This window comes from Cataglyphis hispanica, chromosome 13, assembly GCF_021464435.1.
Source record: "Cataglyphis hispanica isolate Lineage 1 chromosome 13, ULB_Chis1_1.0, whole genome shotgun sequence".
Classification (NCBI taxonomy): domain Eukaryota; kingdom Metazoa; phylum Arthropoda; class Insecta; order Hymenoptera; family Formicidae; genus Cataglyphis; species Cataglyphis hispanica.
The window spans coordinates 3,047,512-3,066,310 of record NC_065966.1 but is presented as its reverse complement, the minus strand read 5'-3'; the positions used below and the strand labels follow the sequence as shown (position 1 = coordinate 3,066,310).

Here is an 18,799-nt window from a genome sequence, read left to right as displayed (position 1 = left end):
GATGCCGATACATTTTCGCACAAGTTCCACCGGATGTTTATCTAACTATCGAATCATTTCTGTTCATTACAAGCAAACATTGGCAGTCGATATTAGTTATATAAACCATTTCTCGAGGAAATGCTCAGATATACATATGTCACTTCTTGATTAATTGTTGAAGTAAGTTAAAATAAACTAAAAATGTATGCCTTTGAAAGTTCTCTCGAAGTATGGCAAAGCCTGATACAGAGATATCGAGATTATTTTTATTATGCATTTTAACGTTACATATTAATATTCTTAAGAAAGATTCCGATGAAGTGGAAGCTTGCTCTAATGTCTCATGGATATTTTATTGGCAAGACTTTAAGTTTGCGCGCAACTTAAAACTCTTACACGTCGCTTGATATACTGCATTAAGTATGGCTTCATCAGCAGCCAGGATGATAGTTTAATCAAGCATTTTTTCTGTTTCTCTCTTTTTTTGCATCATTTCTATATAATTTCAAATAAATTATTATTAAAATTGAGACATAGATGACTATATTATACTGTCGATTCAGAGCGCTGAGATCATCTGCAGAAACATTCAAATTTTTTTGAGTAATCAATTTCTCGAAATGTTTCATGTCGCCAAACGATCGCGCGTACGCTCTATTGTTATGAGAAAGATATTGTTTTAAGCCAGCATCCCGATGGATTTTATGCGAATTCTGAAAAAAAAAAAAATCCGTCGAAAATCCGGCAGTTCCTGGCGCGTTGATCAGAGACATCACGCAGAAAAAATCATGTTTTATCGGCTCCGCATGCGCTATCCATCGTGTGTTTTCGTTTTTTTCTTTTTTTTTTCCATTTCTGATAAAATGATACGGACGCCGATACGAAAGCAGTATGTTTTCGAAACCGCCTGACGCGCGATACACTCGTTTTTATAGTGGCCGTAGCTCGGGGAGCGTGCGAGCGGGAAAAGGCCAACGGCGAAAGAGACCGGGGAAGGGTAAACGGTCCGTTCCTCTGGATTTATTAATTAAAAATGGAAATTAAAAGAGACTTGACAGAGGGACGGACGCAGGTTACGAAAATACCCGCGCGGTTGTCTATCCGTCCTGATTTTGCGCGCGCTTGACCACGAAATTAAGTACGCGAGGAAACACATCGTCATTTCGCGTGGGGGCGAAAGAATGGGGGTCGCCTTTTTTTATCAACTACTCTCGAATAGAAGACTGTATTACACGAGCGAAAGGGGTATAATATAACCATGATGGTCGATGCTAGAGACGAACGTCTTTCCGCGCGCTATATATATTTACATTACTATAAATAGACAGATAAATTATTCATATTTGACTCTTCTCCCGAGGTACTCTCGAATATCTTAATCTTCTTGCGGCTGCTTTAATGTAGTGCTCGATGAAACTTTTGGGAGTAGCGCTTCAGAAAGCGTTAATTCACAGTCGTTTTCGCAGAGTCCGAAAACCTGAGGATTTGCCTTGAGATTCTAAAACTTCAGTATTTTCGTAGTAAAATTTGAGAATTAGAGAGGATCTCGCAATATTATTTCTTTTCCAAAAAAAAAAAGAAAAGAAAGAAAAACAATTATAATTTTTTTTTCAGCGAAAAGTGGCGCGCGCAATATTTACGCAACGCGTATATCTGCTCGCATATCTGAAAAAGCGGAAAACGGACGATCACGTAGCAACGGATGATCCGTTAAAACTGCTACATGACGAGTCATAATTTTGACTGATTAAACATGCATGGGACTTGCTGTACAGCCCGATCTCGCGACGTGGCGATACCGTGCGCGGCCGGCGTCTCTCTGTCTCTCCTTTGTTCTCGCAGCTTCGCTCTTTATTTAGCGCGATCCCCAGCGCGAAATACCTCGTCGTCACCCTCGCGCTTCTCCTATCCCGTACATATGCATTTGCTTCAATTCTTTGTTTATCCGTTAAATATATAATACGATAAACAGCGGATCTTAGCGAACGTGGGTGATAAGCGGCTTCATTGCGGACACAATTCATTGATTCTCACATCCGAAGTTACGAAAATAAAGCTCTTTTTATTTTCGCTCGTTTAGATATAATAAATTAATAAAAAAGAGAAAAAAATACGTAATATTGTATATAATAATTGATTGACATTCGCGTCGTGTGTTAAAAAAATATCGATTCGTATAAAGTTACGCAATTTCTCGCATTTCTAAAACTTTCTTTTCACTATGCGCACGGTCGAAAATTTTCATTAAAGTAGCCTCGGATTAACATGTCCGGCTCGCGTTAATACACCGGTGTCGTAGGTGAAATAAATTATTTAATATCAAAAAGCCCGTTGCCCGGTTGGCGAGCAACGAATTATTTTCTCGTATTTCGGGATTTTTGGAATAGTTTAATGCCGGTAGCACCAACCAACGCTTCCGGCGCAGATATTCCGCTTGGATATTTCGAGCATTCGATCATTCCCCTTCCCTGTCTGTTTCTCTTCCATACGCCAAATCGCTCACCGAAAGATGAATCCGCTTTAGAAACTCGCGGCAATTATTAATGCTCTCCATTAGATGTTATCCCGGCGGGAGGAAAATAAATAATCGCGTTGAAGCTGCGCTTCGGTCCCTGAGCAAAGTATGCTGCCGCTCGCCGGCATCATAATAAGCGTCATTACGACACGCGAGTGCATTTCGTAAATGTTTCTCCTCGTTAAAATTAATGTCCTCTTCCGATATCTCAGCCGGCCGCGGTTGTTGATTATTTTACCGTTGATTAGCGTCTATTAAGCGGCTCACGACTATTCCACAGCCGAGGTTTCGGGAATTGAGCAGCCTGTCTTCAGCTCTGAATTATTATTCTACCATTAATTGAATAAAGGAGGAAATAAATGTGATCTTCGACTGCTGCCGGCTTTAAATATCAATTAAATGTCAAAGTGCGAAACTTTATACATCGAAGAAATCGAGCATTTATAATATAAACATCCTTTTTTTAACTTTTTAATTATTCTCTCCATTTTTAATCTGCACACTATGAAATCATGAATCTATAATTGACGCAACTTGCCGTCTTGTCTCTCGAAAGTAAAAGTAAACGACGTTTTCCTCAAATACCTATGTACGTTCTCGAAAGGATTACGAAGGACCGTACTCTGGGTAGACAGAAATGATGCATTCGCGACATTCTCTCACGTCGTTCTTTCGCCTAGACTGCAGTTTAATCGCCGTTACCAAGCGGCATTTGTTCGTGTTACGTATTTGCGTGTTAAACGCGTCTTGCTCGCAGTTTCCGTGAGAGTATTTATTTGTATTAAGATTACATTAGACGGGCACGGTGGAGAGCGAGGGAAAGAGAAAGGAAGAGAGAGAGAGAGAGCACTTTCATCTCGAAATCTTCTCGGAAATTCCTCTCACCGCCCCGAGTGGTGTCTCTAATTAACCGTCTGTCGCCCTTATACAATACAGTACCATATGACCCGAGACAGTTGGCTAACTTCTTGGTTGTCGTCTTCCCGACACCGAGCCTGTAACGCCCCCGCAATTCATCCTTCTCCTTTCCCCCTCGCTCGTCTCTCCGTTCCTCCCCGAGAGACAACAAGCCATTTACAGCAATCACGGCGTAGAACAGAGGCGCACGTTTGGGATATCTGTTTGCGCGACGCGAAACACGACGATAGCGATTCACAGGCGCAATCGGCGCACTCGGTTGCTCAGGCAACCCGTTCTTCTTATTCCGTCGGGAGAAAAGGAATTCCTGCGACTACACTTGGCGGAAACATGGGCGTTTATTCAGCGACAAGGGAACCAAGAACGTAAAGAATTCTCCTCGAGGCTATGATTTTTTTGTATAGCCAGCGAGCTTCCATCCTCCCGGGGCGATGGAAAACCGTCAGTAGTTACTGCCGTTTTTAGTCAGACTACTCATATTCTGCAAAGAATCGCTTATAATTCCTATTTTCTGTTTCGCGATTTTCTCGCCCCCTTTTTTCTTCAATTCTTTTTCTGACTTGGAAGAGCTAAAATACGTAATAAAAGATTTGAGAAAATCGAACGATACTTAATACGCAAACTTTTTCACGGCAAATGTAAAAGTATAAGAGACACGGAGAAGTCATTCCGACTAGGAGCGCAAACTGAAAAGTAATCCGTAGTAAGGAAAAAAGGAGGTGGGGGAATCATCTGGGGAAATTGAAATTCGCGGGCCAACTACGTGGTTCAATGTTTCTGAAATCTCATTTTCTCGAATCCGGAGTGATGAGCCGTAATGCCCCCTTGATAATGTTATTGACCCCGCCGTGAAAAGAGGGTAACGGTTAAGCTACGAGTTCGCTCTCGGATGCGTTCGAATAAGTTTGCCCGGGATAAGAGAAAGGGAGAGGGAGGGAGAGAGAGAGAGAGAGAGAGAGAATTGGATCTCATTTACAAATTCCACGTTTGTCCGGTGATAATCAACTTCCTCGGCATCATACGACCAAATCTCCGGGAGTCCCGCAATTTTAATTCGTGCCCTTTAATTAGCCATGTCCGTCACCCTTCGATTGTCTCGCGCCTCTTTGCATGCAGACACGCTTCCACTTAAGTATATCCTAAAACGTGCTCGCGGTGTCAGCCTCTCGACTAGCAAATTGTCAACGGTATATAAAGATAAAAGTCGCGCTCGCACGATATACGTGATGTTGTGCAGTAAACTATCTTTTAGAATTTAAATAATAAATCTATAGAATTTTGGATAATATAAATTTTATTGAATGTAGATATTAATAGAACTTACACATTTAAAAAACACATTTATATATTTTTTTTATTATATTTGACTTTAGATAGAAAAATTCGTATAACATTCTGTCACTTCAAATTCGAGAGTATATTATAATGTAACATAGAATGCAAATAAGAATTATCTCTGTGTCTCCTGTGTATTATGTTCCCCTTCTAAAAGAAATTTATATGACAATGGTGATATGTAGTGCGTCGCGCTTATTGTACATATCTAATTTTTAATTTCGTCATCCTTCTCGCGAACGATGACGACGATCGTACGTTATCATATTATTCAACGCACCATTCGTGCAATTGATACTGGACACGTATAAGCGCGAGAGAAACATATGCATGCGCGGCAACAGTAAAACGCTTCGTTGCACGATTCGTCGTCACCGCTACTGTAATTTTTAATCTTGTACTTCACCGTAATTTATCGATGCGCATAGTTGTGAGACCGATTAACTTAGCGTGTTCCCTGTTTCAAATTTTTCCATGAAATACAGGGCCGTGTGTTTTCAATTAATCTCTCGGACACAATAATTACAGGTCAGTTATAACATGAATTCAGATAAAAAATAATTGATAGGATTCTTTTTGGAATGTTTTCATATTTAATGAAAAATAGTCGAGCAAAATTGTATGTTTTTTGCTTGTCGTTTAATATTCTCTCTGCAAGTGTGAAAAAGAGCATTTCTTACACTACCAGTTTTGTTCATTTGATAAAAAATAATACATGCAACGCAAAATATATGTTGTTTTCAAAATTGGACTGCAATACGCGCGGAAAAATGCCTGCGAAATGAAGACTAAATAAGACTAATGTAATCAAAAACGATAACAATTGGTATATTTTGAAAATCATACAGTATGCGATTTGGAATTTTATCAGGTAACACATTCTCTTCACGGACGATAAAAAATTGTACAAATATTTACCGTCGCAAATAAACATTGAATAAAAATTCAATAGGCGGCTATTCGGTAAATTTGAACATCTACGGTCTTATGAGGAATTTTGTTAATATTAAATTTATGAAGTGAGATAAAGCAAGCAATTTTATTTGATCGAAAAATAATAAAACCTTTTATATAAAAGGAACAAACAAAACGCGTTTTGTTTATTCATCTTTTGTTAAAACATGATCCACTTTTTTATTATTTTTTCTCTACTCGCGCATAAATACTTTACGAATCGTAGAATTAAAAATGGAAAAAGAGGAGACTTAATAGAGGAGACACAGGATAAAATACGCAAAAATTATATCTTTCCGAGAATATATAAACGAGAGTCGCGCGTGTAATCTGGCTAAATATGGATTTATGTTTTCCATCGACATGCTGAGAGTGTTTGCAATGTGATGAAAGCTGATATAATATGAAAAAGAGAGGAGGAGGGACCGGGGAAAAGGGGAATACTCTGCATTAGATTTATGACTCTGTGCATTCGCTTCTGGAAAAACTATCTTTTTTTACATGTTTAAAACGCGATACCTCGGCCGACTCGAGCGCAATGTGTTTGCAATTTCTAAGAGTGTCGAACACTCAAGCATCCTCTGACTATTCTTGTTCGACGAGATACTCGAACGCTCATTAAAATTATAAATTACTCGAAAGCAAATTAATAGACAAAGAAGATACGAGTATAATAAAAATTATCAGATTCATGTCAAACGTCGCTGCTGAAATCGGTAGTGCCATCGCGTGATTGTAGAAGATGGATTAAATGGAATTTTTATATAAATTTTTGCTGTATAAAAAATTATAAGCTTCTATATAACTTTTAAGATTTGAGAAAATAATATATAAGCTATAAAAAATAACTTGCAATTTATTTTTCTAAAATTTTATTCTTTCTTAAATTACTAAAAAAGATATTTTTTAAAAAACATAGTAAAATACAGACATATGTTTTTAAAACAAAGAAATCCAATATAAGGAATTTAAACATTTTTTATTTGATGCCAGATTTGGAAGATTAGAAATCCGGTCTTATTAAATTTTTGCCACTTTCTTTAATTTGCCTATTTTTTAAACGAAATTGAGCATCGAAATTAGAGCAACATTATTTCTCTTTTTGATCGCGCGAGCGTATAATTAAAATTGTCTTCGAAAAAAATTAATATTATACGCTTATATCGCTTACAGACAAGTGCGGTGGAGCGGAAGTGTGCGATAAAATAATTGCCTGCATCGCGCGTTCATGTAATGAGATAATAAGTATCGATTGGGAGGAGAAAAATGCACGGTCGTTGCTGCATCTGTTCAACATATTGCTGCAATCTGCCCGCGCTATCGACGCTTCGCACTGAATGCATTCGCGAAAAGTGCGTCAATCGGACGGGAAAAAGAATGTAATGTAGCTACGAAGAGACGCGGAAGAGAGTGACAGGAAAACGGATATGATTTGAAACGAAAAAAATATAATAAAATACGGTAAAAAATAACGAGATATGTACTATATAACGTTAGAGAATCGAGAAACAAACAAATACATTTTACTTTTAGTTAATAAACGAGTTTATATGTGTGAATGGAAGAAATTATGATATATACATTGACTCGAGACGCGGAAAATTATTTGCATTATAATAAACGCATTTATAAGATATTTTTATCATTTTTAGATTGCGATATTGGATAATTGAGAGTCACACAGTCAAGTATTTGACACTTAAAAATTTTGATACTTAAGAATTGATTATATATTCTGTATAGACTGTATACTTAGAATTTTTGAAACTTTATCTTAAATTTCTTCCCTCCTTTGCGCAAATACTCAGAGCGGTATTAAAGCCGGCGGCGATAGATTTTCGTATCTCTCTCTATCTTCTTGGCCGGAAAGTTCTGGAATATCCAAGTAACTGTAGAGACTCTAAGGACTTGCACTTAGATCACGTGGGTTAGGAAACTCTCTCGTCTGCGTTGCACGGGGATGTTTATTCGCATGGGATCTTAGTTATGCAGATTTTAACACGAATGCGCTCTCTTAACTGATTGGTCGACGAGCGAAGTCGTTATCGCCTCGACTCGCACTCGAATCCCGCTCGATTAGGAGTGCGTTTTCGTGTAAATTAATTTGCTAATGTGTAACCGATTGAGAAACTTTGTCGAAAATTGTTTATGTCATATGATTATATTTCGCATGTTATTTCGCATCCCGCGCGAACGTTATTTTCTATATCTATGTATACATATTTTCGAGAGAGATAATTCAACGTTATTTTTCATTATTATGCTCGATGGATCTTACGGTTATTGGATTTCACGAATCTCTATTTTCCACGTTTTCCACACTCTAATTATAGAGATCTCTATATTAAATCTAACGCGCGCTCATCGCACAAAGCGCCAAAGTTATTTACCAGAGTGCGCCGCTTAGAATTGATTATTATATCATTCGCCGCTCTTATTTCCGGCTAGATAACTGCATAGTAGATAACACTACGATCACACCGGGACCGTGTAATGGTAGTGGTAGACAAACACAATGTGGGTAGCGTAATAATCGCGGTATTGGCGAATTTATAGCGATCTTTATTTTACAACATGCGGCGCTTGCTTGGTGGAAGAAAAAATCCGCGGAAAGGCGAGGAAGAAAAAAATGGTTACGTGGTGAAAAACAAGGATGTATGGGGTATGAGGGATGTAGCGAAAGTGCGACCGAGGGGAGCGGTTTGTCCACGATTGGATATTTTTTAGTAAGCAAGCAGGTAGATATTCAACGGTCCAGAACAGGGATCTCTCCATCTCTTTCTCTCCTCTCTGATGCAGCGTAGCCCGGTTATGCACGGTACAAAAGGGCGCATCGCAAGCGAGAGATGTAGCCGATGTGTATCCACGAAGCGTACTCGCATACACGGTGGGTGCGAAGGGAGCGGCGGGGGTAACATCGGTTGTGAAATCGGTGAAACACGTGTTCGGCGAGGAGCGGGAAACGCTCACAGGCGTTTGAATACGATTAAGCCGGTAGAGTAGCAATGGCAACACCACAGTCGACAACGGCTCCATCATTTCTCTCGTCTCTCCGTCTCTTTTCGCGCTCGCGTTTCCTCTCATCGCCTCCTCCCGTGCCATTTTTTTCGTATTCGATATTTGTTCGTTATTTTCGGCATTCGTTAACGATTCTTAAATTTTTATCTCAATCTAGATTAGCGAAAGCACGAGCGTTATTTCTTAGCTCAAAATAAAGCGTTTTCGTGCGTTTATTTATTTTTTCTTTGTTTATATCAATTTGAAAAAGAGCCTAATAGGGGAAAAAGAAAAGAGAGATAATGACTCAGTCGCACTTTTATTCACTTTCACCGTATTAGTTTTCCGTACTCTTGTATCTTCGCATCACTTCTTAATCTCTTTATGGGATATTTGGATGTATTGAATTTATGTTATAAAGAGAGCAATTCGAGGTTGTTATATATCGACCAATCTTGTCTGACGGGCTTTCTCTTTCGCGAGGATTCGATGACCATGCACAGGTGAACAGAGATTCTTTCGTTTAAATATTTCCTCAAGGTCTTACGATTCGTTTTTTTTTTTTTCCTTTCGTTTGACTGTCGTTCCGTTCCAGTTATCAAACTATTCAAATTGCAAATGGAATGGAATTTTTTCCTTACTCTCGAAATTACGTATTGCTCCGTCCTTTAAAGATATGTGCCTCCAGAATATTTATTTACAAGATTTCGAAATTTCCGACACTTGTAATAAAAGTGAAATTAATGAGTTCAGAATTATTAAGCATTTTTAATATGTTATATCTGCATTCAAGTAAAATGCTTTTTTTACTAAGAGGTAAATTAATACGAGAAAAGATTCTTGAAATATGTTTGAACACTTATGAAATATATGTATGTGTAATAAAATCTATTTTATTTATCATTTGTTGAAAATTAAAAAGCGTTTTTTGGCATATTGTTACCATAAATTTTTCCGTGAAAGTGCAAGAACGATGGACAGACGGCGACACGTAAAAAATGGAATTTCGAAAGGCAAATCGAAAGCCAAAACCCATTGAAATAACTGTGAATAATCAAGCGCGCGGGTATTTTCGTAAGGTTGCAGTTCAATGCAGCCGCATTGTGTACACTACCGGAGCGCAATATATCAGCGAGAAAAAATACTGCCGGATTAACCATAAACCATAGTGATTTTTAGCTGCACGGATTATTTATAACACGCTCAAGCATGGTTCTTTGAAATAGATGTTTGTTTGACAATGTATTTTACAACCAACGCATGTCAGTAAGTATTTCTATTGTATAAATTTAAAATTGTTATACAAATCTGTTGAAAAATATAAGCCAAACCAAATGATAGACTAAATTAAAGTTCTCCTTAAAAAAAAAACAACATTTTCCATCTAATATTTTATATAAAAATATTTTTTTAATAGAAAAAGTTAATTTATACGTTTATCATATTTAAAGAAAAATTTATTTCTTTATTAAAAAAATTTATTATAGGAGATGCTGTCTCTCAGTAAACTTTTTGTAAATTTTTGACGGATATATTAAAACGTTATATAATTTCATTTTTGATTAAATCTTCAACGATATGAATTATAAATAGTTTGGATTTCAATGAGTTCAGGAGAAAAAAAAATTTATATGTAAGTTATAAGAAACGAGCGACTCCAATGCCTGGCACCAAAGTTCTACTGCCGATTGTATTCGGGCATCGAAATCTCCAACACTAGTTCAATTTGCCACTTGGCTCTCTTCTTTATACATATAATCGTCAATTAAAACTAAAGCGATTCGATTTTTCATGAAAGATTTCAAATCTTTTTATACGGAACTCGTTAAGTATACAGCGTCGCTTCAGTTCTCTAATAATTTTATCAAATTGTATTTAGCATTATTTGTTTTTCATTACAGCATTGTATTACTTAAATATTATATAATACTTCCTAAATTTAATTCCTATATTTGCAGAAATTCAAATAAATTATATTCTATATCTATTCTTATATTCTAATGTTTTGAAATTGTCGATAAAACAATTAAATTTCATCAATATTTATATAACGAAGAGGAAAATATGTATAATTATGTATCCAGAAAAATAATAATTAGACTATAAGAAACAACTCTGGCCCGTATATTTTGATTCTATAAACGAGATCGGAGAAATATTCGATAGATATTTAATTAATTATTTAATTAATGAGAACGAGTATGCAAATCTGCATGAGTAATTAAACAATCGAACGTACAAAATTAAATTTGCATTTGGTTTGACCCAATATCATCATTGTTGGTTGCATAAACTATTGCGCCACGCAATGATTATATTTGCGAAACCATTGTTTATTTCATAGCTACTATGTAATGTGGGAGAACGTAATTTGCGTCAGTATCAATATTTACTTTTCGCGAAAATGTCATAAAATGTTATTTGAAAAATCCATCCACAATTGTTTCCATACGTTCGCTTCATTAATCTTCTCATCCCCTTTACCGTTTCCCCGCCAGCATTCTTCGTGCATATTATGCACTATTCGGTAATGCATTGCCGTGATAAGGTACAACGTTCATATCGATATCGAAGAGAAAAGAGAAGGGGAGAGAAGGGTGCAGCAGGCGAGGAGCGGGGGTGGAATTGGTTGCGCGTCCGATCGGGAATTTTGCTCTCGACCCGCTCTCGAAACATGCTCGCGAAATATCATCGACGTCTGTGCCCCGCGGGCCTGCCGCGTCATTGGTCGGCGAAAGTTAACATGCGAACGACCAGGAAATATCGCACGAATTAAAAAACCGGACGAAATGGGGAGAAAGCAACGGGCGGGCAGATAGAGGGGAATGAGAATAAAAATCGCGGAGGGTGCGTACGTTTTTTTTCCATTCCGCTGGATCGTAGGAGCTATTCTGGCGGTTCCGCGTCTCTGTATCTCGTTCGTTTCTGTACGCAAAATCACGTCGATCATCCTCGACATTTTTGCTTAGACGCGCGAAAATATTTTCGGCCACGAAAATTCGTGAAACTTGTTTTAATTACGTTTTAATTTATATCTCTTATCACATACCATGCTTTCGCTCGCATCACAATTATATTGCGACATTTGTTACTTGTTAAATTCTTAAACTATCCAATTTTTTTATCCTTCTACGTAATTATTTATAGAAGGAATGTTTGTATTATCTAATTAATCGATATGATTTTTCTAAATAAAATATATCTCGTTTTTAGTTCGATTGCTGACATTATACTTTCTGTTTCAGGTAAGACGATAATTTAAATTAATCTTCATCCGGTGAGTGATTTATTTATAATTTATTTATTTATAATTAATTAATTTATTTATAATTATAATTTTCCTATTGCCCGCACATGTTGTTCAATTTATTATTCGCGTCATTGTGTTGGAAATGCAACGGGAAAATCGTTCTGATATATATGAACGGAACTACGTGCTAATCGATCACTGCGGCATCATTTGTCTGTAATCCTCGTAAGCCTGGCGTGTTAATATCATGTCGTATCGTGTTGTACGTACCATACACGATTGAACAATTGTCGGCTTAATCCTTTGTGATAAGAGAGAATATTGTTGCAGCCGACGTAAATATCGTATATATTCGAAATATTCTCTCATCGTAGAAATGCCTGAAAATTCACGCAGTTTTTCCGCGGAAATATTCATTCGTTGCGTCGAAATCTGGAATGTATTTATACGTACATACACACACAATGAACGTTCCTGTCTATACATATAGAGTATATGTGCATATAGAAGCGTATAAAAATTGCAGGAGATTTTGGATAATATTTTGCATTTTTTGTCTTTGGATAAAATTACTCTTTGGCTTTTTTAAAATATTTCTTTAGCAGTATCGATTTTGCTTTTCTGCATTATAATTCGTGAACCCTTATCTAACGCATCAAAGTGTAAGATTAGCATTTTATCTTGCCGCGGTAGGAATAGAACAACCAGCTGGAAAATTAAGCTCCATTAATAACGCGGACTGGACACTAGGTAGACACTAGGATAGCGTTTGACTCTGTAACCAGCACGGGAGCTCTTTGACATTGCTTATCGGCGATGCCGGTGTGACTGGGCTTCGGGGCAAGTAATCGGCGATACAAAATGGAAAAGGCTGATAATTTAAGCGGCAGGATCGCGCGGATCGGGGAGCGAAGCGAGAGAGCGGGATAATCGGGGGCGTTATTTTATTCGTTGTTGCAGTGCAGACGATGCACGAAGTTTTCATAAACGTTGCTCGTGGGCACGTTGAACGCGCGCGCCTCTCATCTTCTCTCGCATCGCGCGAGCGCGAAAATACTCTTCCGCTTCCCCTCTCGTTCGCAGCATGCGGCAGACAACGGTTAATCAATGGGCTTCAAGCGCAGACTCGCATCCCGGGATCTTTCCTGATGGACAGCGGCAGCGGCAGCAACACGCGGGCATTCGCCTCTTTTCCCTTCTGGCAGCAAGAGGAAGAGAGGGAGGTTAAAGAGCGAGAGAGAGAGAGAGAGAGAGAGAGCAAAATAAAGGGGAGGAAAGAGAAGAAAATATCGAGAATTAGGGTGGGAGAAGGGTTGGACTAGGAGAGAGAGTGAGGGAGGGAACGCCGCGGGCGCGTAAAACTAGCGAACAATTTAAACTCCCCTTTCAAGTCGTGACTTTATTTATACGAACGAAAATAATTCGTCCGCGTGTTTATTTCTCGCTGACACGGACACGAAATAGCGTGGTAACCTGAGCATCAATGATATCTCAGAATCGACAATATTACCAATGCGTAGAGAATTAATTAAATCTTTAGAGAGATTGTAAATTTATTTTTAATAATTTTCATGACTATAAACTTGAGAATATTGAAAAATTTCTCTTCTCCTTGCACTTGATGAAAATCGCGCTTTATTATTATTATTATTATTAATTAATCTTTTTGAATCTTCTTTGCGAACTTCTTGCGTTAGTAACGTATCCCAGCGTAAAGTAGATACCAAAGTGATACACCAAAGTAACAACTGTGAAATGATATTATATTGGAGGATTGCAATCGATAAGGTAGTCGCAACGAACGGAGCATTCTCACCTTCGTAAAGTTAGTCACGCGGTCTCTCGATCCTTCAGTCAAGTAAGAGAATTACTTTCGAACTCGCAGACCGATAAAACAGACCCTCTCATTTGCGCGATCGTCAACTCGATTTTCACGCGGATCTAAAAACTTTCTACGCTCGTAAATGAGCCACCCGGATGCCCGGTTTTATGGTCCATTTGCATCCGACTTTAAAAGCGACGTCAAAAGAACCTTGCAATTAAAGGCGCGATGGTACATCTTCGCGAATGTCATTCGACCGTCGTTTTTCAGACAAAAATATTTTTGGTTTTATTTTCCAAAATCTTATTTATTCGTTTTTCGACTATAAAAATATCGTGCGTTTGGTGGCAGATGTTTGCGATGTTGAATTCACATTATATCGCTCTATCGATGCGCTATCTTTCCAATAGTTTAAAAAAAAAAATCTCAAATCAATGTCCAGAGCGCATTTCTAGATATATTGAATGGTGGCTCTCTAAAACGAGCTTGTCCGCAAAATTGAACGAATCCGGAGATGGTATACGACATTGCGCACACGTAGTGCACTTGCACGAAATGAGGGAGGGAAGAAAAATGCAAGGAAAGGGGCGGGAGAAGGGGCAAAACTCCCGGGGCGAAATTGGATCTATGAGAGTGGTTCGTGCTGGCCTACCTGATTACCTGATTTCGTTGATGGATTCTTAGACTCCTTCGGCGAGCACCGCGCATGGTCGTTCTTCTCGCTTTGCCAATCCGGGCTTCCTGGACAATAACTCTAAGCGCTCTCCAATACTGACCGATCTCGCTTTATGGCCGTTTTGAATAAACGATTTCGTACATTCGTGCAAGGTGAAGATTGCACACATAATAGTCTAGACATCGTTTGCAAGACACGACAAATCGTATTGAAAGCTCTCCGACGTACACAGCAGTGATGTTTAATTAATATTTAAAATAAGCGCGATTAAAAATAAAAAATATTGTTCTAAAAAATATTCTGAGATATTTATATAATTTATATTAGAAAATATCTCAAGATAATTAATGATAATTAATGATTGCTTGTTGTTTGATGATGTATACGGAAATAGATACACAATATGAGGAAATATCATCGGAATTCGAAGCGAATCTAATAGCGGGGGGGGGGGGGGAAGAGAGGGAGGCGGAGGAGATAAAATAAAATTCAAACAGAAACCACAGAGACAAACCTCAAAACGTACCATCGCGCCGCACTAACTCAGTTTGTGGAAAAAAAAAAAATTTGATACAAAACCAATTATTTCGCGAAATGCAACTTGCGGTTCATTTCACGCAACATGGATACCTGATATTTTATATAAAACTCTCCAATCGCGATGTATAGGGGATTGAATCAGTTATAGTCGCAGTCGCCAACATCACCGGACCAATACTTTTCGTAAATTTTTTTTTTAACAATTCTCAAGTTACACAAAAGGATGCTCTCTGTTTGATTATTGAGAAATATTGCGTTACATTTTTTTTCATTTATCGATTCTCTTATCACGTCTAAATTTTAAATTTAAAAATATATAAAAATAATTATATGTTTATTGTTTATTTAACACGTATTATATTATTGTGTGTGTGGACTGAGTATGTGTGAATTTTGTTCAAAATTAGATTATCGCCGCATATCCTTTTTTATTATTGTTTTCACGTGAATGATTGGTTGGCGCGACACTTAAATCGAGTTAAATGTGGTTCAACCACAAACTACAATGCTTAAAACCGCGATTACAGATAAAAATGAACAAAATGCTACTGTCAATTAACAGGCATATTTAATCGCACTATAAACCGCGAATGGAACGAATTAGTTAAGATTTCCTCTCTTTTCTACTCAATTAAGCATGACTCTTCAACCCTCCGGCTTAAATCTCCCTACTTATTTAAGAAATAATCTTTAATTTTACACAAATTGTCTTTGTCTCCGTTAGCCATTTCTCATTAACAAATTGGCCAGCAAACGTTGGCATCTTTCATTGTGCATCTTTCAAGATGCACCGTACTAAAAAGTTTTCGAACTAATTTATTATAACTTCCTCTCGTAAAAGTTTCTTCCCTTATATTAAATAAAAATTTTAGTAATTGCATTCTTGCATAACGTCCAGGAATTTATGAAGATTACATTCTTCGTCGGATTATGGAGAATCAAAAATAACCAGCTATTCGTATGTTTTGACATATCTTTTTTAATCGCATATTTTCATCGCCAATTGCGTTTATTCGAATTTTGAAAAACATTGAATTTTTTTATTATTGATTAAATATTAATTTTTTTTTTTTACACAAAATTATTAACGAATTTATAACGCTGTAGAACAAGATTGGCTGTAATGGCTTAATAGACATATATGATTTATCTCTATTATATACAAGGCGCGAAGATATTAGGCACATGTGTTCATACTATTGCAAAAAGCTACAAAAACAATACGAATAACAGTGACGTTACACAAAATTATACGCATACACTTGCTCATTCACAATCTCAACGATTAATTATCACTACGAACTCAAACTCGAAACGAGGGAGATGCCTCCAGTATAATTATTAGTTACAGTTATATTTATCATTTTTTTGTATTTTGTAAAATAAAAAAAAAATCGCAACTCGCAATTCGATTGTGCTTGTCGTGCATATATTCGTTTATTAGTCATGACGAGAATTTGTCGCGTGAAGAGCGCTTTTCAGAGCACTACGCGAGCCACAACAATATCACGCGATCGCACAACATGCCATTACTTATTGCCGGCAATCCTTTGCCGTTGTCGTACTTCACTCGAACATCACAATCAAAATGTATACAATTGCATCGGCTTGATTTCGGGCAGCATCATTACTTTTGCATCCGCCGATGCCACACACGCGCAACGATTTCTTCTTGCGGCGCAGTTCGAAAGAGATAGCAATTTATATTGTCGCAAAAATTCGATATTTTGCAAAACAATGTATTCTCTATATTTTTAAACGATTACTCAAATTAAATAATTTTTGGATATATTTTTCTCTAAATATTACGCTGTTTGCGTCATGAATCGTCGGATGAAATAATAAGTCATAAAGTAAATTGTAGTTTTTCGTCAAATATAATAGTAATCGTGATTTAAAAATAAGTATATATAAAGAAATGTCAAATTTTTATTCCTTTTTTAATAATTTATCATATCGCTCAACGATTCATACAATAAAATTAATAAGTTAATAATATTTTCGGTTAGATGCTTTGTATGTTTATTATCGGTACTATATTTACAACAGTATATTAAAGATATTTTGAAGATATTTACCTATTTATAGACATAATTTAGCGTATAAAAATTAACTTTTGAAAATAAAACGAACACTACGACATCAAAATTAAAGCGTAATTAAATTTTGTCGAAATTGATCTATTTTTTTTGATTGATAAACATGATTGGCGTACAACAAAAGATCGCCACTGAAAATACAGTCAAAGCGCGCATCGTCGACTTGAGGAAAGTCCGATTTTGATGATCGATCACAAATGGTTGATTGATTTTTGCGCAAATGTGTCGATGGCACATGGCTGTCGTACTTCCGTTATAACAATCAACTTCCGAAGCTTCTTATCTACGGAGGAGACGCGCGATAGAAAGACGTCGATGATATCCGTCCGTAAAGAGGACGGAGGAGAGTTACAATAGTCTCGGACGGGATCTCATCAACGATTAAGAACCGTATTGAAGGTCGTAGGGACGCGAATGCGGAAGGGTGAACGCGAGCGGAAGTCCATCTCCGGTTCTTCTCTTATTGACACAGCGGTGCTCAGCATCCACGAGCATCCTCCTCGTTTCCTCGGCGCCGCGTCTTCGCTCACGAATGAAAAGTCTTCGCCGATCACTTCGATATTCATTGGACAAAGATTTATCTCTTTCGATAATCTCTCGGATTCAGAGTGGATCTTCAGAATGATGTGTTTTCCTCGCGGTCGATTATTCATCGGATGTTCTCGAATGTCTCGTACACGTTTCCTGTGAAAGTGTTTTCGCAATCGTGATAGAGTCCAGGCATAAGTCTCGCGCTGGTTTGTCGAGCAGTATAATGGAATAATTGAGTGACTACGATTCGTTCGGAAATACAAATCGAGAATCTTGAAGTAACACGATCCGCGACGATTAGTTAAAAAATGATAAAAGGATATCTTATGTGAATTAAAGACTCCTGGCGACTCTTTGCGATATTTCTGTATGGCGATGGAAAGTATTTTCCATTTCGAATGACGGTTCTCCTTTTTCCTCTCGTACCTTCTCTTCTTCTTTCTTTATTTCAAGTATCGCGTGGCGCCGGCTCGGCCACTTCATTTCCTACGCACGAAGATATTCTCCAAAAGCTCCTTCGTGATCAATCGGTGAGGTCTGGTCGGGCTCTCGGTGGGCGTACCGTAAAGTCGACTGTTGATGGCGTAGAGCTTCGGGCTGAGCTCGCATCTTACGTTGAACCACCAGTCGCAGACGAATACCGCTTGGCTGAATTGCGTGCCGTTCGGGCAGAGAAACGTTGCCTGTCGGCCGTCTATGTCGCAATAATGCCACGCCTGGCATCTCGTCTCTACGTCGGCAAAGAAGCCGGGGAAAGACTGATCGTCGCAGTAAAAATTCGTGTAGGGCACCTTCCCCAGCACCGGATAATCCGTGCCTGGTCGACCTGCAATTGCAATGAGTACCGTCAGTTTTTCCGCGTCAAAAAAGATTCATATAAATAATTTATCTTCGAAAGATATTGTAATAACACACAAAAAGTCGTATCGGTAAATTTTAATTAGTTTCTTTATATATTCTTTTATTATTATTATTTTTTTTTTTTTTTCATTAAAGTAAACTTGATGATCCAAATTATAGTACAATATTTTAATGTGGATGGAGCGCTCTTCGAACATTCGAATGTGTTGCATTGTCCCTCCTTGATATGATTCGATCGTATATTCGAGGGCTTAAATAATTCACGGTTTATCCCGGCTGTAATTTCAGCGCTCACGGATTCCCTTTGCGTGAAATTTGC

The 18,799-nt window shown here is 37.7% G+C and overlaps 2 protein-coding genes across 6 annotated transcripts in view; one reads left to right on the top strand and one right to left on the bottom strand.

Moving 5' to 3' along the window:
* The window catches only part of LOC126853913 (RING finger protein 17-like), a 133,500-nt gene that overhangs the window by 57,402 nt on the left and 57,299 nt on the right, over positions 1-18,799 (top strand). The window contains exon 2 of one of the 5 annotated variants that reach the window (XM_050600092.1): positions 11,947-11,978. The exons of 3 other annotated variants lie outside the window; for them this stretch is intronic. The gene's annotated coding sequence lies outside the window, so the exon portion shown is untranslated. Of the gene's footprint in view, positions 1-11,946; positions 11,979-18,799 lie in introns of those variants that run through there. One more of the 5 variants, XM_050600091.1, reaches the window with a different exon arrangement.
* Positions 15,949-18,799, bottom strand: part of LOC126853984 (uncharacterized) — a 51,600-nt gene continuing 48,749 nt past the window's right edge. Inside the window, exon 3 of the mRNA XM_050600294.1 lies at positions 15,949-18,445. Within this exon, the coding sequence (XP_050456251.1) occupies positions 18,099-18,445 (347 nt within the window). The 3' untranslated portion in view covers positions 15,949-18,098. The remainder of the gene's footprint in view (positions 18,446-18,799) is intronic.